The 23,555-nt window shown below is 36.9% G+C and overlaps 1 protein-coding gene across 18 annotated transcripts in view; it reads left to right on the plus strand.

Annotated features, from left to right (window-relative positions):
- The window catches only part of KIF1A (kinesin family member 1A), a 100,144-nt gene that overhangs the window by 56,251 nt on the left and 20,338 nt on the right, over positions 1 to 23,555 (plus strand). For 11 of the 18 annotated variants that reach the window (XM_034439693.3, XM_034439694.3, XM_034439695.3 and 8 more), the window contains 11 exons: positions 6,408 to 6,526; positions 11,662 to 11,747; positions 12,316 to 12,454; positions 13,046 to 13,214; positions 13,737 to 13,827; positions 14,375 to 14,493; positions 14,973 to 15,028; positions 16,272 to 16,380; positions 17,846 to 17,912; positions 20,010 to 20,094; positions 21,638 to 21,743. In XM_034439693.3, the coding sequence (XP_034295584.1) occupies positions 6,408 to 6,526; positions 11,662 to 11,747; positions 12,316 to 12,454; positions 13,046 to 13,214; positions 13,737 to 13,827; positions 14,375 to 14,493; positions 14,973 to 15,028; positions 16,272 to 16,380; positions 17,846 to 17,912; positions 20,010 to 20,094; positions 21,638 to 21,743 (1,146 nt within the window). Of the gene's footprint in view, positions 1 to 856; positions 1,082 to 6,407; positions 6,527 to 11,661; positions 11,748 to 12,315; positions 12,455 to 13,045; positions 13,215 to 13,736; positions 13,828 to 14,374; positions 14,494 to 14,972; positions 15,029 to 16,271; positions 16,381 to 17,845; positions 17,913 to 20,009; positions 20,095 to 21,637; positions 21,744 to 23,555 lie in introns of all 18 variants that reach the window. The other 7 variants (XM_034439686.3, XM_034439687.3, XM_034439688.3 and 4 more) reach the window with 1 other exon arrangement.

Here is a 23,555-nt window from a genome sequence, read left to right on the forward strand (position 1 = left end):
CTCTGATACAGCATGATGCCTGCCTCACTTGCCAATTCTGTGTTGTTTAGCTCATGCAAGCTACGTTGTAGCCCATCATTACAACTTCCTGCTTGTTGATTATGATTTCTGAATTATTAAAACCATCACAATTAGATGTGATTGGAATATGACAACCATTTCATTACCTTATTACAATGTAGATCCTCTTGGTGTATGATGCTTCTAGATGACAACGATAGCAACCAAAACCAAACAAAAACATTGTAGGGTGAAGGGTAGCTCAGAAACTCTTTTGCAGAATTTTGTACCTTTGTGTGTAGGTGTGTGTGTTTGATGTATGGAGTGTGATATCTGCCTATATACTGCCTAGTATATATTGTGTGTTCTCATGTGCTTCACATGCAACTATTAGAGAAGAAATGTCATACCATCAGTTGAGAGTTGGTTGGAGTCCAGGTAGAAAGAGTTTAGCTATAGAATTTTTACAAATCAAAAATGTATTAAATAAATAATCCAGTCATTTGGGAGGATTCATAACGGACATCTTCCACTTACCAATATCTCAATTTGATGAAATGGACACCAGGAATTTTTCATCCCATGCATCAATTTTCAGCTGATGGCATTTGTGGCTCTTTTGTTAGATGTGTTTGATCTGGGAAGTTTCTTTTTTAATCTCCGTCCATATTAATTCTGCTGCTTGATTTTAAAGAAGGGACAAAGCAATCCTAGTCTCTCTCTCTCTCTCTCTCTCTCTCTCTTTCTCTCTCTCTCTCTGTGTGTGTACACGCGTGCGTATGTTAGAATAGCTGGTGTTAACCTGTCTCCTATCTTGTTGTACTAACCTTAGTTCAGATATCTCTGGCTGCAACAGCTCTCCTATTTTCAACACATGCATGAGCGAGCGCATGGCTGATCTCACCCCCTCCCCCACCTTCTCGAACCCCGACTCCGACATCACCGAGCCTGCTGACGAGCAGCACGTGGGGAAGGAGGAGGAGGAGGAGGACCTGGAGGAAGACATCTTTCCGGAGTACCCGCTGTATGATGGCCAGGATCCATTTTACGACCGCTCCCCCCTGTTCAGTTTAGTAGGAAGGTTGGTGAGGTCTTAGGAGAGCATGCTGGGAAGGAACTAGCTCTTTCGCATAAGAGACCTGCTTTCCCATGTCAGGCACACAGGGGCTGGGGGACCCCCCAAAAGACATTTCAGAGGAAAAACCCCTCCCCCACCCCTCCCCAAGGGGATGAGTAGTAGAAAGGAAGACCAACTACAGAGTGAAATAACACAGGATAAAAGGCAAAGCATCTGTAAATGGATGTGACAAAACCTGATGGCAACACCAGCACTTTGGCATTGTACATTTCTAAAGGGAGTCTGTGTGCGCGCCTTATATTGCCATATCCTATGGAACCCACAATTGTAGTCTCACAGTCTCAGAATTGAGCATAATTTCCTAAGAACTAGCAGTGAAAGAAGATTCTTTGTTTTTTCTTAATTAAGTTGGTCAATAGTATTTTAAAATGTATATTAATTTACACATGGTAGGATATCCACAGAAAATTAGGACCATAGATTTAATATAGTTATCCATTGATTTGGGATAGATATTAACAGGTAACTCTGAAATAAAGGGCTACTGAGCAGAACATGATTAAAGACGATCTGGGATTTAGAAATTTAGAATGCTAAAGGAGAATTCCTGCCACATTGCAGTTAGCAAAAACACTTATTTTTAGAAAGCAAACTGGGTCAGTTACTATTTTCATATACCGTATGTACTGAAAAACTTTGTCTTTGTTGCTTTAGGACAATAAAACTGACTCTGGCTACTATAAATCCTCCAATATACCATTCTGTATAACTATAACAAGCCTCAATGATGACAAAATGGTGGCACATGATTGTAACATCATAACCCAAATGTCACAATTATGTAATAATTGCTAATGCAGATTTGCAAGTTATATCATTTGTGTGATGATGTAATAATACATGTATCATTTATTTCTCTATATCCCAACAGTGGACCTATGGCATCTTCTTTGCTTGGAAAAACAGAAAAAATGGTCTTATTTTAGTAACTAATGCATAATCTGAACCACCGAGGAAGTATAATCCTAGAAATCAATCCTCAACAGGATTCACTTATTGGGCCATGCTATAATGTGCTTTATTAAGCTTTCCTTAAACCATTGCAGCTTATTCAAGAACCATGAATAACAAAGTGATGTAATACAATATGTGAACCCAGTCTTACTGCCTGCCAAATTATTGGCTGAGGTTTTTGCAATATCTTTATCAATTTGCACAGCCCAAACAAATTATTTTTGTCTCATTAGACAACAGCTAAACACTGCCCTTCACAGGGCTACTGGCATATGTGTGTAGAAGGATGACTTAGTTGATAATTGAACTCATTGGGAATCTGGGATTAGTCCTCGATTTATTGTTTAGTGACTGAAGTTACAACAACACTGAAAAAAGTGATTTATGACCGTTGCAGGATCCCCATGGTCACGTGATCAAAATTTGGGCGCTTGGCAAATGGTTTTATTTATGATGGTTGCAGTGTCCCGAGGTCATGTTTTGCAACCTTCTGACAAGCAAAGTCAATGGGGAAGCCCGAAGCACTTTATAACTCTGTTACTAACTTAACCACTGCAGTGATTTGCTTAACGACTGTGGCAAGAAAGGTAATAAAATGGAACAAATGTCTCGCTTAGCAACAGAAATTTTGCGCTCAATTATGGTCATAAGTCGAGGACTACTGTATAAGGTTTTTTCCTTTGGTATTCAGAGCAAGTGATTAAGTATAATGAAAAAGTATAGAGCTGCTGTGCTTGTAATTGTAAGCTTATAAGTAGAGAAAATTTCAGTCACCAAAAATCCTTTTTCTGTGTAACTATTGTCATTATAGGCTAGTGGGGCCAAACACATGCATCATGACATCATCAAACAAATGATGTGACTTTTCCACTTACATAAGACATCATGAAGTCATTAGATAATTATGTCATATTCATGATGATGTCATGATGCATCTATTTTGATATCATCGTGGCTTGTTATAGCTGCAGCAATCTTTGGGAGTTCTGATATCTTGCATCCGGCCATCCAAGTTCAGGCAGGAAATCCTGACTTCTAGTTTCCTCTCTGTTAAGTAGCATTTAGGAAAATGGGAGCAAGCAAGGGAGCAAAGGGGCTTACAAAAGGCAGAGAGGGATAAGGGGGAAGAGTCCTGCAGTCTCAGACCGAAAGAGCTGGCTTCTTCCCTTTTTTTTTCTCCTCTTGGGGGATTTGAGATTTTAAATCAACAAACAGGCCAAATGACCAAATAGTTCAATGAGGGAATACCCTCTTCCCCCAATCCTGTGAACTGTTCTTGGGGGTCTTTTGAGTCAGTTCAAAATTGACTCCTCCCACGCAGCAGCTGTGCCGTTCACATTTCTCGTGAAGTGTGCTTTGATTGGATTTTTTGTCTTTGATTTTTATTTATTTTTCCTTATTTATTTATTTTTAGCTGCTGGCTCTATCTCCAAAGCTTAAGCAAAATTGGGGGGGATGGTTATTTCACTTTTGTCTTCTTTTGAAAGGCTTTTCTTTGGTCTGAGCATGCCATCTTTGCACCTCACCAATCTTGTGGTTAGCGACTCTGTTCCTTTAATGACACACAATCTCTTTTCTGCCTTCCTTTATTCAACCCTCTTCCACCACCTTCTTCTTTGTCTTCTTTGTCTTCTTTCCTTTTTTCCTCTTCTTGCTGATTCCTCTCCTCAACCTCTCCATCTCCTTATTTTCTTTCCTTCCCTTTGAACAAGTGTATGGAAAAGGCAATTTCAGCCCATGAAATGCTTAATTATTGGTTTCATTTTTTCTGGCCTGCTTCACAATGGTACTGCAATGGATGGTCTATCCAGTGTCAAAACATCCAATATCAGAATAGATCCAATATAAAAATAGAGATAATGCTACAGAATGATTGGATCCTTTGATAATTCTTTGTGATCTATAATAATGTTTTATTCTTATGAAGCAGACACTGTGCTATTTGTCATAATCCTTCCAACCATCAGCTTTTGTTGGTTAAATTTTTTAATTTTAATATAAAATTAAACATTTGAATGGGAACTTTTCAGAATAGTAAGGAGTCACCTGAAGATTGGAGAAATAGGAGAGGAAAATCATGATTTCATGTCTCATTGACATGTATTGAGTTTGTAAAATTAGATTTTTACAAATCTAGAGAAAAACTTCACCTCACGTGCAAGCATATGTGCATTTTCACAACAATCAAAACATGTTGAGCAAAATAATTTATATGTTAAACTTAGCTTGATATGTATTAGCCACATTTGAATAACTTAGCCACTTAGTTCAGAATTGTGCCAGGAGAACAGGATAGCTAATAGTGCTAAAGCATAGTTTTACCACCAGGAAGAACAAAATTTCTATGGGATATTTTATATTGGCCCATAATGATTCTAGAATGCCTGTCATGTAACATAGATAAGATTCTCATAATGTTTGTTAAAAAATGTTTAATCTCATACAGTAGAATGTATTGCCAATTTTAATACTGATCTAGCTACCAGGTTTTAATTAGTTGCTTCCTATTCATTTCTAGGAAGGAAATAGTTAAAATAACAAAAACAGGAACTCAGGTTGATATAATTGATGTAAATGGTCCCAGTTCTACAATCCTGTCCTGGATAGGATATAGTCACCATATCTTACATCTATATAATGCTTGTTGATTATATTATAGAACCCTAATTTCCCACTTTTATTCATTTATCCACTATGTGCATTTATACTTCCTGATCTCCATAACTATAACCAACACAGAGAATGTGATAAAATTGAACATGGAGATTTCAGTACATTAAGGAAAAAAAATCTAGGACAGAAAGCATTAAATAAACAATCCATCCGTATGACAAATGTTTGCTTTTGTTTTTATGTGTAATGGTATGACACAGACTGAAAATAGCTGAACAGCTCAATGTGGATCTAATGCATTGTTTTTCTATTTCAAATAATTCTAATGAATTTTAAGCAGATGTCTTAGGGCATTTTCATACATGAAATATCCTATAACTTTAGTGCAAAACCCTATTCTGATTGCAATGTGTATTTGATTCCTTTTTCATGTCCCATCCTTAGCAATATTTATAGATGGCACAGGAATACATACACATCTAAATTTTCATATTTTTCTGAAGTCTAGGCTTTTCTGGCTTACTGTCATGTTGTAATCTGCTGCCAAGTGGCTTGTCCTAACTTGCTACACTAAGCAATTTGATACAGAAGCAGCTATGATAGAATTCTATTGATGTCTATTTGCTCCATAAGGGATAATGCTTCAAATCTATAATGGATTGCTGAAGTATAATGATAATATAAATATCCTATGTGGGCCTTTCATTTTAGTATATATATCAATCCAATGGAAAGGGTTAAAATGGAATCCATCAATATCTGTTTCCACATGCAAGTCATCAAGGAAATATATTCCAAAAAATAAATAATATGTAAACTCCCCAGCATACTCTAATTGCAACAAGAATATGGAGTCTGGGATAAATAGTGTTACTGTTACTGTTCTTACCTAGTTCCATGTGGGAATGTCATCTAAGCTTCCCATGATAGATACCTTGCATTTAGTAATTTTACTCCTGGCTATATTGCAAGAAATCCCTTCATTCTCTACCCATCAATGAGTTGCATAAATCTAGCTCAAACAGATAATTGTCTTTATAGAAATGTTTCTTCCCCCATTAGTTGACTAATTCTGTTTGTTTGAAATGATAAGAAATCATTGGAAACAGGCTTGAAATTGAATTCAATTCAATTGAATTGAGAGTCCCTCTCAAAATTTTGAAAAAAGTGTTCCTCTGTAGAAGGGACTTCCTCTTCTTCCCAGTCTCCTTACTTTCCCCCACTAATTCTTTCTGCTTTTAGTTCCTTTAATCTAATCCCATCTGCCTTCTCTCTTTTCTGTCCCTTGAACCCATTGTTATTCAGCAGCAGGACCTTGGACGAATTACAGCACCCAGGGTACTAGTTGCCTAGTCTCTCCGGCCACAGGTCCTTGTTCTAGTTTTCCTTCTTGCATCAGCACCATCCCTTTCCCTTCCCTTCGGTCATAAGAGATGACAGAACCAGAGGTACGCTATGCTAGCGCTCACTAACTCACTACATTTTCGCTTCATGCTCAGTACAGGAGCTCTGTTTTAAGCACGCTGAACCCCCCTCTCTGTCCGGCTGGCCATGGCTGCTTTTCTTTAGTTTTGCTTTGCAGCACCATATTGTGATGTGAGCGGTGAACTGTGGTCCCAGCTACCATCGGCTATGGAGTATGTTTGGAGAAGTTCATACGTGGGACGCAGTGACCGCTGTCCTATGTTACTTTTCCTTCCAGAGCATTTGTGTATCTCAGCAACTTGCTATACCCTGTACCTTTGGTCCATCGTGTTGCCATTGTCAGCGAGAAGGGGGAAGTTAAAGGATTCCTGCGGGTAGCAGTTCAGGCTATTTCAGGTAAGAGGTGGGTAAACATAATGAAGGAGGTGCTGGTCCTTCTTCTGGTGAGCAACTTTTAAAAAAATAATATCTGTGGGGAAAGAGCCTCTTGTATATTTGATTTATATCCCATCTTTTACTCCAACTGTTAAAATTAACAACTAGGGTGCATTAAAGGGGAGAATACTTTAACATTATTGCTAGGAATTCCTGAGAGCAAAAGTTAGTGTTTCAACTGATTTATAAGAACATATTTAACCAAGTCAGTTAAGGAGCCATTGTAATGTATGAACATGCTAACCTTAGGCACCATTGAAGCAATGAAAACAGGATTACTAGATATCTGAACAGGCAAAGGAAGACAGGACATGTGGAAAGGAGGGCAAATGGTAGGAAAAGGAAGATATATTATTTGACTTTCTTGGCATCCTGACAAAAAATTCAGTGAAAAACTGCAAAAAAGAAAAAAAGGCCTATATGTATTTGAAATAACTTTTTCCAACATCAGAAAGATTGGTTTTTCAATTGCAGAAACTATGCTAGAACCAATTGCCAGGCAAACGCCTTCAGTGTGTAACTGATTAAGTTCTTGTCAATTTCAGCCAGCAGCACAAGGAGATGAGAGAAGGGTTACTAATCAATTAATTAAGATCATAGAATGGAGCACATTAACTTGTAATTAGCATTTATGGAAGTGCTGCACTGCTGGGAGAAAACCTGATCTAGAAGAGTTGTTAGATATTTAAAAGGCCAAGCAATGTATGAAGCTCTCGATGAGGATTTATGGCAAGCTTGATGTCTTTTTTAAATGGCATCCATGGCGGACATTACAACTGGATGCAATATGCAGACCGGTGAAGTTCTCTGGAGCAAGAAGAGACTATGAGATAACCCCTTGTGCTCCGTTCAGGTGCTCCTTATGAGTAGATTGTAGGACAGAAGTTTTTATGATTGACTTCTACTTAAACAGCTGGGAATAGGACTTTCATCTTAGCTTACAGTTATAACACAGACTTTTTTATAGGCAAGAAGTTCAAACAAACCTCATCTCTTAATGACCTTTGCAAATATTTTTTACTTGTTTTGAAATATTAAGAACATTTGAAATGCCAAGAATTATTGAATTCAGTGGATGAGTTTCCTTCTGTGCAAAAGAAATTTAACATATAACTTTAAGGATTTAGAAAAATAATACTGTTTTAGAATAAAGAACAAAAGAAAGTTCAAAGTGATTATATTGGAAAGTTAAAAGCAAATTTAGGGTCCAGATTATTTTGAAATTAGAATTTGTAATTAAATAGAATGACCCTTTCTATGGGAAACTCTGACTGTTTTAGTTTGCTGGAATGGTAACCTAATAAGGAATTTTGAATGTTGGGCATTAGAGGAAATCAGAGGAAACTAAAGATTACTTAAAGAAGAACACACAGACACATTAATGCAAAATGGAACAAAATATTTAAACAACAATAAAATACTTTTATGGAAAGTAATTTTGATAATTCTTTTTTACTGGATTTATAAAAGATCTGTTAAAGCTTTTAAGTGTTAAACAATGAGACAAAGAGAAGATCAAAAGAAATCAAGCTCAAGGACATTATTTTAAGAGATTAAAACTTGAAATTATTTAAAGCGAGAGATACAGAGTCAACTTATTTGATCAAGGGTAAAATAGTTATTGTCAGGCACAAACAACCTGCAGAGTTCGAGCTAACTATTTATTATGTTCTGCCTATAAAACAGGAATATTCCCAGTCTGGCATCTCTCCCTTGGGAACAATTAGAGAAGGAACCAAGTAATTCAGGAAGGGCTGATTCTGGACCTTTTATGATTGCACAGTGACTCTAGAATTAGCTTTGCACTCATCCCTTCTTCCTGCCAGACTAGATGTTTCCCAACAGTTTTGTAGTTATTTCGGAGAGCCTTTAATGGACTTTTGATGACAAAGAATGAATGACAAGGCTTTAATATTTTGGTAAAAGTTATGAGATGAATAAAGGAAAGAAAAGTGTATTTGTTGTGTTACCAAGAGATAGTGATATTTTACTAAAATTGCTTGATCTTGTAATGAAGGAGAAAGTTACTTCTTTATTCTTTTTCTCCCTTTCGCCCATTTTTCTTTTTTCCTACACTTTCTATATTTTAGGTATACAGTATATTTTGTAGTTTGTATTAGTTTTGATTTTTTCAACTGTAATATTAATAAAATTATTTTTTTAAAAAGTTGGGCAATATTCCATTTAATTCTGCCTGCTGGATGGAGGACATGAAGGGAAAAAAAAGGAATATCCTCTTTCTGCCAGATATCTGGTAATCCTCATGGGCAATTTTAACACTAATATGAATACAGGGAGTATATTGGGAGAGAAAATTACTTTCTTCTGCTCAGTTATGTTGTCTGAACAGGGGGCGGGGAGCTGTCAACTTTGACATCCAGACAGTCCTCTAAAGAAATGAGGCAGAGTAGAGTGCCCTAAATTTTCCATAAAATATGGATTGCTCACATTAGTGTGCTATTTTTCTGGGCTGATGATAGATTGCCTCCCCCCGCCCCAATTATATTGATGCTGAGGGATTAACCTCCATTTCTTGTGAAAGAGGTCAGGCTTACAGTTAGGATTCCAGAGTTTAAACAATAACTACTGTTTTATCCCATGTCATCAGTTGACATTTGGGGAACTCCTCAACCATTTGATTGACTCTTCACCACATACCTAGTTTACTCTAGAAATACAAACACAACGAAGGTGCTGGATGAATGGCCCTCTCCCAAATGGCCTTTCCCTGATGGTTGATTGAAGGATTCTCCTTGGGTTGCTTGGCAGCTTCTGAAGATGGAACTGTAAAAATAACACCTAGAACTACAGGATGTAATGGGCTGTGAAAATGACCTTGAAGAGCATGAGCCACAACCAAGACATTGGTCAGATAAAAGAAATCTGAGTCCAGAGCAGAAATTTAATTAAAGATAAATGTCTCAGATTTGAGCCTCCCTAGTTATCTTGCAGATAATGGGGAGGTGCTTTCAGACTTGTGGGCTCTATTATCATGACCCTATAACTGTGATGGCGAACCTATGACACGTGTGCCTGAAGTGGCACGGGGAGCCATGTTGCTTGGCACATGTGGCATTGCCCATTCCTCTTCTGGATTTCTGGCATGCATGCCAATGTGACGATCAGCTGGCCATTTTGCATGCAGCAGTGCCAGAAATTAGAAGAGCTGGTCTTCCATTTTCCTGCATGATCATGCGCACTGGCCAGCTGATTGTTGCGTGCGCATGTGCGCCAGAAACCTGGAAGAGTAGCTGGCTGGAATCAGAAGTTCAGTAGCTGAAACCGAAAGTTCATTTTCAGGCACGTGCATGCGTCCTGGGCAGCTCCTCTTCTGGGTTGCGGCCCAGATGTGCACGTGCACTCCCTTTTCGGCACTTGGTGCCGAAAAGGTTTGCCATCACCGCCCTATAATCAAGGTAGCATTAGCATTCATAATTTTGGTTTCCTAGTCTGGCCTATCTCAAAGGGCTAATTAAGTGATGAATGACAAGGGATGAATAGGCCTATATAAAATTATATCATGATTGACAGAGTGTTATACTTTTCCTCCCTTATTATGTCTGCATGATGCTGTTTAAGGTCACATGAATCTACTTGGAGGTATGGGTTTCAAGAACAAACTTTAGGCTGCTGTGATCTTTTTCCTAGGTAGTCTTCAGGTTACGATGGCAATTGGATCCAGCGTTGCTGTTGCTAAGCAATGTGATTAGAAAGGATAATGTTATATGACCACATCACTTAGCAACAATAATCCTGTCAGTCCCATTTGACATCATAGCCCCAAGATACATGGGTTGTTAAATGGGAAGTAGTGGGAATCATGGGTAAGTAGCACAGGGGCTCCATAGGAGGAATGGGAGGTCCTGGGAGGCCCAACACAGGCTGTTCATGAGAGGGAGAAGGGTGAGGAAAGGCTTGGAAGGACCAGTACAGGTGTGGCATGAGCACAGGAAGCTGAAAGCACGGTGCAAGTTCAGGAAGGTCGGGGATGGATGGTCCGACATGGTGCAAGCACGGTGCTAGTGCAGAAGGCTAGGGAGACTTATCCAAAGTGACTTGCAACCTTCCCTGCCAGTTTCTCCATTGACTTTGCTTGTGGGAAACAGGCAGGGAAGGTGGCAAATGGCAATCCTGTTTAGGTCAAGGATTAGTATTGTAAACTAGCTTTCTGTGGACTATTCTAATGGTATTATGGTTGTCATGGAAAAAATATGTGATAGAACTCCATGAAGAATGGGGATGGAATAGACCCCAGCCTTACTACTGTTACATATGCAATTTTTCAAGTGGACAGATCAATGTGTATATATTTGGGAGGGTAATACAATAACGTATTTTTATAATTTCATTTTATATGGTTTCTTTATTGCTCCTAAAGATACTATAGTAGAGGCATTGTATTGTATGTTTTTTCACTTTGCTACATCCATGTTCTAATTTAAATCCACATTATTCATATTTAATTCTTCTGTAGTTTAAATTTCTCAATTGATGGGAGTCATTTTATGAAAGCTCATCTTTGATATTATTATAGTTATTGAATTTACTCGCAAGTATTCCTTTTCCAGTATATCAGCTACAGATTTTAGATTTACCTTTTATAAATAGTTTAATGAAACATTTATATTTTAAGTAGCTTAATCAAATATTTATATTTTAAATCTATTATGGACAAATGCACAATTCTATGGTTCTTGAAGCTTGATAAGAATATTTGGATGATTCAAGATGCATGCTGATTGGGCAATTCTGGAAGATTTCCACACATCTTAAAGTTGCCAAATTTGAAAAACACTGATCTAGATAATTAATTAACCAGAATCATTTAAAAAAATATTTGCTTCATCAAATACCAGCCAGTGTTTTTATCACTTCTTTGAATAATAACCATGAGCTGATCTTGCCTCCTTCTGAGGTATTTGAAAATAAAATAAAATTGTTTAGGGAGCTTCTGTGGCTTCCAGCTTATTGGAAAATGTGAACTTTGATTATTGCTCATTGGGTATAGATTCTACTTTAAGATGGGCGGCTATACAAATTGAATAAATAAACTTTTGTTTACTTACTGTATTCTCTTGCCATAATCCTGTTTCCAGCTGATGAAGAAGCACCAGATTATGGCTCAGGAGTGCGGCAGTCAGGAACAGCTAAAATTTCCTTTGATGATCAGCACTTTGAGAAGGTATGCTGTAAAAACCAGGACTATATAAGAATTATTTCAGTGGGGTTGATTTCATGAAGATACTTGTCTCATACCTTATCAATTATTAATAGGTTTCTTATATAGATTTTAAACACACAGGACTTTTGAAAGATGGGATATAGTCACAACCTAATACTAAATTTCCTCAGCAACAGCTCTGTGCTTACATTTCTTTACATGTACTGAGATAAAAACCTAAGCAGAGATTTTTCCAGTCTCTAGGTTAACTGAAAACAGACATTAACAACTTTCAGGTTCTAGATTTCGTTGGTCTGGTGTTTGAGTGGATGAGTTTATATTTCATTTTATGGATACTATTCAGAAGCATATGACATTTTTATTGATTCATGTTGACCACTGCGAACTCCTTGAAGAAGAAAATAGGATATCAATAAAATGAATAATAAATGTAAATGCAACAGTCTTTTATAGCCTCTGCCTGTTTTCTTTTTGAGCTTTGCCATATATGGTTGTGATGCAATTGTTAAAAAGAAGAGAGAAACTGTTTTATTGCCAGAGACAATGATATTGATGTTTTTCTTTGTAGTTTCAGTCTGAATCCTGTCCTGCAGTGGGAATGTCTCGCTCTGGAACATCACAAGAGGAGCTGCGCATAGTAGAAGGACAGGGACAAATTACTGATATAGGGCCATCAGCAGATGAAGTCAACAACAACACTTGTGCAGGTAAAAAGCCTTCTTGTTTTGGGGCGGGGGAGGAAACTTGTACACAGCAATAAAATCACATTGGGTCTTCTTATAAGGAAAATATAAAATGCTACATTGTCAGATATATTTGTATGGTGCTGATGCAGTCGAAAGACTAGGTTGAGAAATGAAATAGTTTACATACTGCACAAAATGTCAATATTTTAAAATGTTAAACACTTAACACAATGAAAATGAATTAAATGGGAATACAGCTAAATTAAGATGAGGGAGAAAGTTTAAGCCTCCACAAAAGAGGCAATGTCCTATGTTTAGTTTACTGCAAAGTGCTTTACATGAGACTGTCCATGTAGACTGATCAGAAACTCCAGCCACAGTTAGTTGCTTTCTGATGTGTGGTTTATAGACCATATTATCAGCTATACTGTATCATTCTCACGATTTCTGGTAAATGGCAAATTGATTGTTATAACTCTCTTTGATGAAGTTTTTCCTCAAATATGGATGGATGATTTTCTTCTTTGTTGTACATATGAAACATGGATAGATAAAATATGAAACTTTATATTTGAGAAGAAAGTGTTTACAATAGCTATTATGTTTTCTTAGCCACTCCAGAAGATATTCTCCTGGAGAGTTCAGAGAAATCCACAGTTGATGGACCTTTTGAGACAGCTTTGGAGCACTTGAAATTGGGCAGCATTTTCACTTTCAGAGTTACTGTTCTACAGGCCTCCAGCATCTCAGCAGAATATGCGGACATCTTCTGCCAATTTAAGTGAGATACAGTTCCATTCCACCATTTGCTATTTATGCAGTTTAGATAAATTTAGAAGACTGTGATCACACTTTGTCATTGATCCATTCTTTTCACATGGATAATTAATCAAAATGATTTTAACATTAAAAATTTGAGGGATGGAGGCTAGAATATAAGTGCATTTAAAAGTGCATTTATTCTTACTGAGAATAAATACAGGAACGAAGCTTAATAGCCTGAAGATATCAATTACTTTTATGAAAGAATATGGAAATACAGAAGAGCCCTACAAGATGAGAGAGAAAAGTATTATCTTCCTAATCTTTCCATATAATGTCATGCTTTTGATTTTTCAGTTTCTGAACTGAAAAATTCTAACAGAGAGTAGAGCACACCATATAGGAGGCCTGGTGATGATCAACAGACTGCAGTCGAACTTGTGTTTACAATTTGAATGAATTGCATACACACATCCTGTGTATGTATATGCTTTTGAAATGAATGTATTCAAGCATAGTAATAGAAGCTCTTTTTTCACAGTTTTATTCACCGCCATGATGAAGCCTTCTCTACTGAGCCCTTGAAGAACACTGGTCGAGGCCCACCTCTTGGCTTTTATCATGTTCAGAATGTTAGTGTAATTTTCTGCTTCGTGTTGTTAATTTTGCATATTTGTGCATTATTTCTCCTTTAAAATTGTTTTAATTCTTTTAAAGACTGATAGAAAATTAAATCTAGCTTTCTGCTTACTGGCTAACGCTGTTTTTTATGATTTCTATGTATATTACAGTACTAGAGGTTTATATTACTAGTTTTTGAGACAACAGTATTTTGTTTCTAGATGACCATGAAAGGGGAGAATTTAATTTATTTTGTACAATTATGTCCTTGACATAATTAGTGATATTTTATGACTTGCTTTGTTGATTTCATTTCTGGAAAGACCATTGATGAAGGAATAAAGGCCTAGAATGCCAGAAAATCAACGAAGATAATGAGATATATTAACATATATTACCACTGCAGTTTTAAGTTTTGCCCCCTTTTTTTTAGCTTCAGTGAATGAAAGTTTTAGATCTTCCAACAAATTTTACCCAGCTTAATAATTTGGCCATTTTAAGTTGAATATCTTGTTATATAAAATAAGCATTTTTATCCTTTTCTTTTCTGTCTTACAGATTGCAGTTGAGGTCACTAAATCCTTTATTGAATACATTAAAAGCCAGCCAATTGTCTTTGAGGTGTTTGGCCACTATCAGCAGTATCCTTTCCCCCCTCTCTGCAAGGATGTACTCAGGTAAATTATCATCCATGATCTTTCACTACTTTTGGCTTATCTGCTTCTTTATAAGAAGTGGAACTTGCCTACAAATCACTGAGATGTTTGCCTGATTTTCAGCAACAGTTTAACTTTTGCAAAACTGCTACAGTGCAGTCTGTGCCATTATAAAACAAATAAAACATGTCCTAGTGTGTTTGAGGAATCATATAACGAGATACAACACTACTGTATTGCATTTAGGTAAACCAACCTGGCTAGTCAACTGAGCAACAGGAATCAATTACCAGATATAAACACTGAATCTTTGTTATTTCAAATTCTTACACAAATAAAAATTGTGATACTGTATTACACTGTATGTTCAGTTTCCAGTATTTTACCAAGCACAAAATACTTTTTTGAAAATTTTAAAGATCTATTCAATAGGTCTGTCCTGATTGATTACAGTTTATTTTTATAGCATTCATTTTAATTAGTTATGCCTTTTATTATAGCCCCCTAAGACCATCTCGCCGCCATTTTCCTCGCGTCATGCCATTATCAAAACCAGGTAAGAGAGAAAGTATTATTTGTTTAACATGAGCATTAATGAAAATTTCAGAATTTTTAGACATTTAGAACAAAAATATTAGTGATTAATAACTGTTATTTGGAAAAACTGCCCCAAATCTTTGTAAAAATTAGTATTGTGTTGACGTCAGTTGATGGTGAATTGAAATAACAGACATCTTGCCCAAATTTTCATAAGGAATAGATGTAGAAGAGAATTATCTGTGTGTCATCTCTGGTTGCCCCTTTCCCAAACATACATCTAAATCAGCGGTCCCCAACCTTTGTTGCTTGGCAGCCTGGTGGAGGGGGAGAGAGGAACCAAGCCATGTGAGTGGTGGGCTGGCACGGAAGTTGAGCAACACGGCACATGTTGCTCAACTTCCGCAAATAGCAGGCCAGTGCACATGCACATGCACAGGCAGCTCAACTTGTGCAAATTGAGCTGTGTGCATGCATACACACTGACCCGCTGCTCATGTAATTCAAGCTACATGTGCGTGCCGGCCTGCTGCTTGCATGGTCTGGTTGCAAAGAGGCCATGGCCTGGTAGTGGGCTGTGGCCCAGGGGTTTGGGACCCTTGGTTTAAATGGTAAAACTTCAGTATAACCCAGTTTTCAACTTTTAATCAACTTCTTCTTCCTTGAATTGAACACTTGCCTGGTTGGAAAGACAGGATATCAACTGAATAAATGAAAAAATGTCATTGGTGAGGGACACAGAACAATGAGGTTTCTCTTATTTAAACAGTTCTGATTTCTAGAGTATAGCTGATCCCCTTGGGATATCTCAGTGTTTGAAGAATAATTGGAATAAATTTTTAGGCACCCATTACAGAAAAGTAGCTCCAAGTGCTCAATAACTGCTTATTTAGTCACATCAACTAAGAACCACAATGCATGATCCTTATTCTGTTCTTATTCTGTTATTCTGTTATCCTTGTTTGATGCTCTTAATGGCATTGGATGTAACATGTTTTCCCTTTCTTTGTGTGCCTTGTATATTGCCTTGTATCTCTCATATGAATTTTTTATATCTGGTTCTTGTGAGAAATTGTGCATAGACTCACAGCCTCATCTGTCTTGCTTCTGTGCATTATGCCCAAAGGCCTTCTAGTAACAGCCATTTATCTTTCAAATTAGCTCTTTAGGCAAGATGCAGAAACCCAGCTGCAGTATGAGATAATAGAGTTTCTCAACCTTTATACTTGACCAATTATTCCATTTTATTATAATTTTTGCAGTGCCTGCAACAAAATTGAGTGCCATGACAAGACCCAGCATTGGCCCATGTCAATGCAAGTATGATCTCATGGTCTTCTTTGAGATCTGTGAGCTGGAAGCTAATGGCGAGTAAGTTGCTTTATATACTTATGAACAATTACATTTTGCTAACTAGTTTAGGAGCCATGATCACCAAGTGAATTACACAGCTGAAAATGTTCATTCTGTTTTAGTACATTTGCTAGAAAAAATAATTGCCAAACTTTAAATGTAATACAATTATTTATAGGATAGATTCAACTTTGTTGAAATCTGAATTGGATTGGTTCAGTGCATCTGCTTAGCACTTTATATTGAGTCAGACCACTGACTCAATATTGTATATGGTGAGTTTCTGATATTGTTTCAGACAGGAATAAGTAAACACTTCCTATTGTACAGATGCAGATAATGACCCTATGAGACTCTGAATGGAAAAGATTCTCATCCTAACTCTAATTGTCCACAAAGCAAGTTAAGAGTGATGGTAAAGTCTAATGAGATTGAAAAATTGATGATACAGAACGAAGTATTATCACCAGAGGTAGTGAATTGACCTAGAATGGATGAAGGGCAGGGCTCCTGGGCCATTAACAGTGATGCAAGAAGATACATTACTATACATGTATAATCTCCAATTATAGTGCTATAAAAATCTTAGAAGTTGGGGCTCCAACTTTCCCTTTTCTACATGACTATTAATGACCTGATGCAGAATTTTGTAGTATTTCATTTTGCTAAACTTTTCTAAAGAATGATTAGAGAACCTCTGAAAGAGTAAATCTCTTATCTAATTATGAGAATTTGTACTTGCAAATGAAAACAAGTCATACATGTGCAAATTAATGTACAAGAATTTGAAACAAGGAACATATATATGAAATTGATGGGAAAAGATCAGTTAAATGCTCTTCAATAATGAATAAATCAACCTGGTCTCCTTATGTAACTTTGATACTTATTTTCTCAGAATTGGTTTCTATGGAAACAAACCACTTTTCTTTTATACATCTTGGAGGCTATGAAGAGTTTTTTTTAAATTAGATAGAATTTTCACACTGTGTACTTTTCAGTGTTTTAAGCATATTTGAACAATTCTTGTCACAAAGCAGAACACTGTGAAATATTTCATATCTTAATATCAAAGGGTAGAGCAGTGCAAAGCATGTATTTTTAAAGTCATACTAAAGAATTGTAACATGAAGTTGTAAAAATAAAATCCAGTCAAGGTGAGCAAATTAATACTGATGAATACTTGTTTACTTGGTGCAATATAAATGGAGATTAATAAAAACATGCATTTTGTAAATCTTTACTATAGTACAATTCTCATCATTCTAGGCCAGTGATTCTCAAATCTTGGCTACTTCTATAATTCCCCACTCAGTGCATACTCTAAAAGTTGCCAAGATTGAGAAGCATTGCTCTAGCCAGTATGGATATGGATATCTGATTGGGGTGTAATGCTAGGGAACTCCAGGTTCAAAAATATCTTGAAAGCACAAGGTTGGAGAAGATGCTATCTATTCAGTCTCAATAAAATGATGTTTTCTAGCTATATCCCAGCTGTTGTGGATCATCGTGGAGGAATGCCTTGCCATGGGACTTTCCTATTGCATCAGGTATTTCTGTATTCTTCTTACCAATTCCTAACCCTAACCCTATTCTAAAGCATAAGGTAACAATAATACTGTTTTTATTCTAGAAAATGAATTGTTAGATATAATTTTGGGCAAATGGGCGTCTTTGAAGAATATGGGACTCGGAGCATTTAAAAACATTTTTTGTGTGTTTGCTGCTTCATTGAATAATCCTTCATATGTCCCACCTGAATGGGAAAACAGGATAGTGTTCACTATCTTTTTGGATTCTATAATCTATTATTTTGTAAAAATTTTTGTTTTTATATGGATCATAACTTTGATTAGCAATCTACTTTTTTTAAAAAAAGAATATCCTTATAAATATACATTCTGGAAATATAAAGGAACAGATTTATTTTTTTAAAAAAACTACATTTTTTTCTTCAACGCAAAGTGGCAAAGTTGAAGTCAATTTTCAGGAGACACACCTAATATTTTTTTCTTTGTACAGCAGAAATATAAAACATCTGCTGACTTTTTCTCTCTTTAACTATATTGCAAATGTCCATTATCCATTCATTAGGGGAACTCAGCCCCTTAAAATTACCTGATAAAAGTGTTATTTGTTATTTTACCAAAAAAAAGTAAATCATAAAAAAAAAAGAAATACAAATGTAAATTTTTATTCAGGATTTTATTTTATTTTTTCTAACTTTTTCTCTGGAAACCTTTTAGAAATACATAAGATTATTTCAGTATTTCTAATAACTATGTTGCTTTATTCAATAACCTGCCCATTACTTATTTTCCCATAAAGTTACAATTTGAATGAAAAAAAATTATTTGTATCTCTTTTCCCTTCCTCTAAATATATAATACATTTTTCAAAACTTTTTTTTAAAAAAATAGTTCTAATTCTGTTGAGAATTCTTTGCTTTATTACATGTTGGTTGTGAGCTGAGTTTGGTACAAAGACAGCCAGTTTATAAATGTTTATAGTTATATATATATTGGAGGGATTAATGTCCACTATATAATAAAATTTACAAAAGCTTATTGAGAAAACTTCCTTCTAATAATTCCTATTTGGAATTGGGCTGCATGAGTGGCTGGCTGGAATGCGTGCGCGTAGCTCAACTTGCATGAGTGGTGGGCCAGCAGGCAATTGCACATGTGCATGTCGGTGTGCTGCTTGTATAAGTCGAGCTGCACACATGCATGCCAGTCCGACTCTCACATGGCCCAATTCCCCTCTCCCCACCCAGCCTGGCCACCAAGATTGGGCCGCAAAGGTTGGGGACCACTGTAATAATATATCCGAAATTAATTCTAAATGTAGCTTCAGTTCAAAGAGCACTTTTTCTGTTTCAGTCCAGAAAATCTTTGAAATTTGCTTTCTAGTCTTTCTGTAGTCATGGGTGTGCTGCATGTGGTCTTTGAGATATTCTGAACTATAACTCCCAGCTGCTCCAATATCCACATATGCTGGGAGATGTAGTTTAGCAACATTTAGAAGACCACATTTTGCTCTTCTCAATTTCCTATTGTGTGTCCTACAGTCTGCATATAAAGCTTTCAATAAGACATTCCTTTCTAAAAACAAACTTAACATACTATTTTTGAACTATATTTTTCAACAAAAGTATTTTCTATAGTTTTGTTCAGCAAAAATATTAATATATACAGTATTTCCTCTGGCTCAACTGTTTACTTTTGCATACCCTGACTTATGGGAGTTGATGTACTTCCACTTAGGATAATACTTTGTGTGCACTATAGATTTGAGCAAACTCTTTGGGTCTGGAGGTTGGCTGTGAAATACCTTTTTCCACATCTGCTCCATCTGGGAGCCATAGCTGGCATGGCTTATGACATCTTCACATCAGTGGAGTGGACAGACCCATAATTTTCAAGATGACACTGCTTATTTTCTTTCTTTGTTATGTTCTGTGGTTTATTATAGGCCACCCAGAGCTGCAGGTTATATGGCAGCCATATAAATGTCATACATTCATAAAATTTATCATTAATGGTGCTTTATCTGGTTGCTTCTGGGGGCCGGGATATTTGCTTAGCTTTTTTAACACAGTTCTTATAACTGCTAACTTTATTATTTTTCCGTGTGATGGATGTCAGGGTATCCAGAGGAGGATTACAGTCACCTTGGTGCATGAGACAGGGAGCCACATCCGCTGGAAGGAAGTCAGGGAGCTGGTTGTGGGTAAGCAAAATATTTGTTCTATATCCCAATCAATGTTGAAGCTATACAGTACATCTCAACTAAGCAGTCTCAAACTGCAGAACAGCATCACTGATTTTTAGAGAAGCTTATGGATACAGATGCTATGTAAAAAGAGCTTTCAGTGATATGGCATTTGAGCATTTTTCTTTACTTTTTGTAACAACTTGTTCATTTTGGTAAACAGAGCCTGTATTTGAATGTTTTACAGTGTATCTCCTCTGTAGCCTCCAAGAGTCTCTTGGATTACAATAGGATAGAAGTATTTTGGAATAGAACTATGTTTAATGAATAAACAAATCTCCTTTGACACAGTTTGAAGGATAGACTGGACTTTGCATAGAAAACTGGATGATGCATTTGTTTATGTTGACAGCGTTTGTGTTCTGTCCCCCTTCCCCACACAGGCAAACACACAACCAGACACGCCTGCCAAGATTTTATTAAGCAATCAGACTAGAAACCCTTGCAGATAAGAGTTTTGGCAGTAAACTGCGAAATGCCTGCCAAGTCAGTTTTCACTCACAGTCAGCAAGAGAGAATTTCTCCTCAGTCCAATTCAGTAGCAAAAAGTAATCCTCGAAGCCAGAATTGGCCAAGGTCCAATCCAGATTTCAGATAACGCGATGTGACTCTCAGGTTTTTAACTTTGACCATCACAAAGCCTGAAGAGCAATCACACCCACTTTTATTCCTTGTGGGGTATGGCTCAGTGACTCAGCTCAATTTCTGGCCTTCCCATGCCTCTTTCGTTGCTGCACACGCTTCTCCCTCCGACGCTGCCTGGGATCAAGCCAGGATTCATCATCCTCGCTCCCTATCTGTTGTTGTTCCAATATGCTTTCCACCTGGCATGTCCCAGGCTGTTCCTCTTGGCCTTCGGATGGAAACTGAGGCATTGCCAGAGAGGAGGGTCCTGGAGAGGGAGGCCTTGTCAGTTCCTCCCCATCACCTTCTGAGTCTACTTCCTCTGTTAGGACAGGCTCGGGAGTCGGGGTCACAACCATTTGAGAGATTGTCAAATTACAGTGGTGTGATTGGTTCACGGCCTCTTTCTTCTAAGAGGAGCATAGCTCAGTATGGTAAAAAGTATGAAAATATCCCAACAGTGTGATTTCTTTTCAGTTATCATCATGATAAGTAATGATGAGTTTACTTAAACCTAGCGAATAATCTCACTTTATAGACATTCTATATTGGGCAGCTTGCAAGTTACAGGTCTTATGTGACTCTTTAAAATTTTGCATATGGTTAGGACATATGGCAAGCTGGAGACTTTATAAAACATGATTACAATGGAAATATGGCACAAATGGATGAATCTTTCAGCACTCTGCCTTCTGCCTCCCATCATGTTGAAATGCAGAGTGGAGAGAAAGCTGTGTATGCATCACTCCAGATCTTCCATTCATATTTTGGAAAAGACTTACCTGATTATTATTTAGATATCTAGAAATATATTTACTCTAATTCTCCTGCAGCAGTATAGGGAAGATAAAATGTATGCTCTATCCTCTATTTGTAGGTCGAATCCGGAACACTCCAGAAGGAGATGAGTCTCTCATTGACCCCAATATCCTCTCTTTGAACATCCTCTCTTCAGGATACATCCGGCCCTCTCAGGATGATCGGTAGGTCTCTCAAAATACTCAGCTAATCTGGATCAGTCATGATACTTCTATATGTCTGGTACCGTATGTGCCCAGTTGCGTGAAAAGCTTTTTCACGCAACTCTTTACACAGTCCATGTGTCAAAGTTCTAACAAAGCTAGCAAAAAAGAACACGACAAAATTGCACACAGAAAGGGCTAGTGGCTTTCCTCCAGTATTTTTTTTTTCATAGATAACAGTTTAAGAGACTAGTGCAACATAGGAAGTTGCCTAGTATCAGTTAAATCATTTATTTGTCTAGTCTGGTATTATTTCCTCTGGCAGAAAGTTTCATGTGTCTGTGGCTGAGGTCCATCTTGCCCAGCACTTGTCCATGAGTCCTTTTTTTTCACTTAAAAATATTGTTTTAAGAAGTATTATTTAATAATAAATGGAAATACTAGAAACAACCTAGGACCTCCTAAATGGTTAGCATTTAGCAAATGTGATCTTGGAGGACTGGCATCTCTCCACATGCAGAATATGTTTAAATTTGCTCCTGGACTGTGGCTCAATTGCTTTAGCAACAGTCTGCAAACATTTATTTGCCATATATTGTAAATACTACTTTTAGTATTTACAATTTATCTCACAGCCTAGCAGAAGAAAGCTGATAATATTTCCATGTACTATGAAAGGGAAGCACTGAATATGCATCTTTCTACAAGGGCCCAGTCATTCTCCAATGGAACAATGGGTGGTAAAATCTATTGGTGATGTAGAAGTTCTTTCTTCTAAATAATGACAAACACTGGAGTTTCCAGATATAGCACTGCAGTTTGAATGGAACAACCCTTCTCCAAAATTTCTAAAATGGCTATAGGGATATGTTACAGATTCTTCCTATTTTGCAAAACATATTTTTAAAAAAGATACTGAGAAGATTAGAGGTTGGAGTGTGACGCCCTTTCTTACCTCCTTGGGTCTGGGTATTGCATTATTATGAGAGGTTAATGGTAAAAGATAACACATATCATTAACAAATGGGTGATTTATTGTTAAGATGAAAGACATGGATGAGTGAGTAATGCTATTCTGTTAGGAAAACAAAAGACAGGAGACAATGTGATATCTCATTCATTCATCTTTTTCTGAAGATTAGTTTCTCTTTCAGTACCTCCTATAGTTGAGACCAAGTTATTATGATCAAATAATCCTGAGTATATTCCTCAACATTGATCTCAATTCAGATGTTTAAACATGTATGATTTTTACAATCCTCTGAAAGAATATATGGGTGAGTTTGGAAATGATGGTGAGCCAAGAACAACGTAAATAAATTTCAACAAAACAAGGTGTAAGTATATCATGGAAAAGAGCAAAGCTGATGAGGAAATGTGAAAAGGAAAAAGAGGTTGGTTAAAGTAATTCCAGTCCACATTTTTCCAATCTGATGTCCAGATATGTTAGAACTATAATTTCCAAGCTGCTTGGGCAGAGTTTGGAGGATGATTGTTCAAGGTCAGGGAATAGGCAACCTTTGGGGGCCATTAGACACAATTTAAATGGTTAAGGCACATCAGTTGCAAATAGGGAACTATTCTCAGGGAATAGTCTTCCCTGAGACTATTCAGCTTTCTTTCTTCTCCTTTCTTTATGGAGAAGATCCTCTCTATTATTCCAGCTTTCTTTGTTCCTTTTTTTCTGGATGAATGATCACATCCCAACAAACACTGTGCTGCACCCAACTTCCATTATTGTTTTCCCCAAATGCCAATAAAATATATGTGAACGGAGTTCATAGCTGTAAAGATGACTGTTTAAACACAGCACACACCCTCCCATTTAATTAG

This window comes from Pantherophis guttatus, chromosome 6 (genome assembly GCF_059756535.1).
Source record: "Pantherophis guttatus breed Tessera chromosome 6, ASM5975653v1, whole genome shotgun sequence".
NCBI lineage: Eukaryota > Metazoa > Chordata > Lepidosauria > Squamata > Colubridae > Pantherophis > Pantherophis guttatus.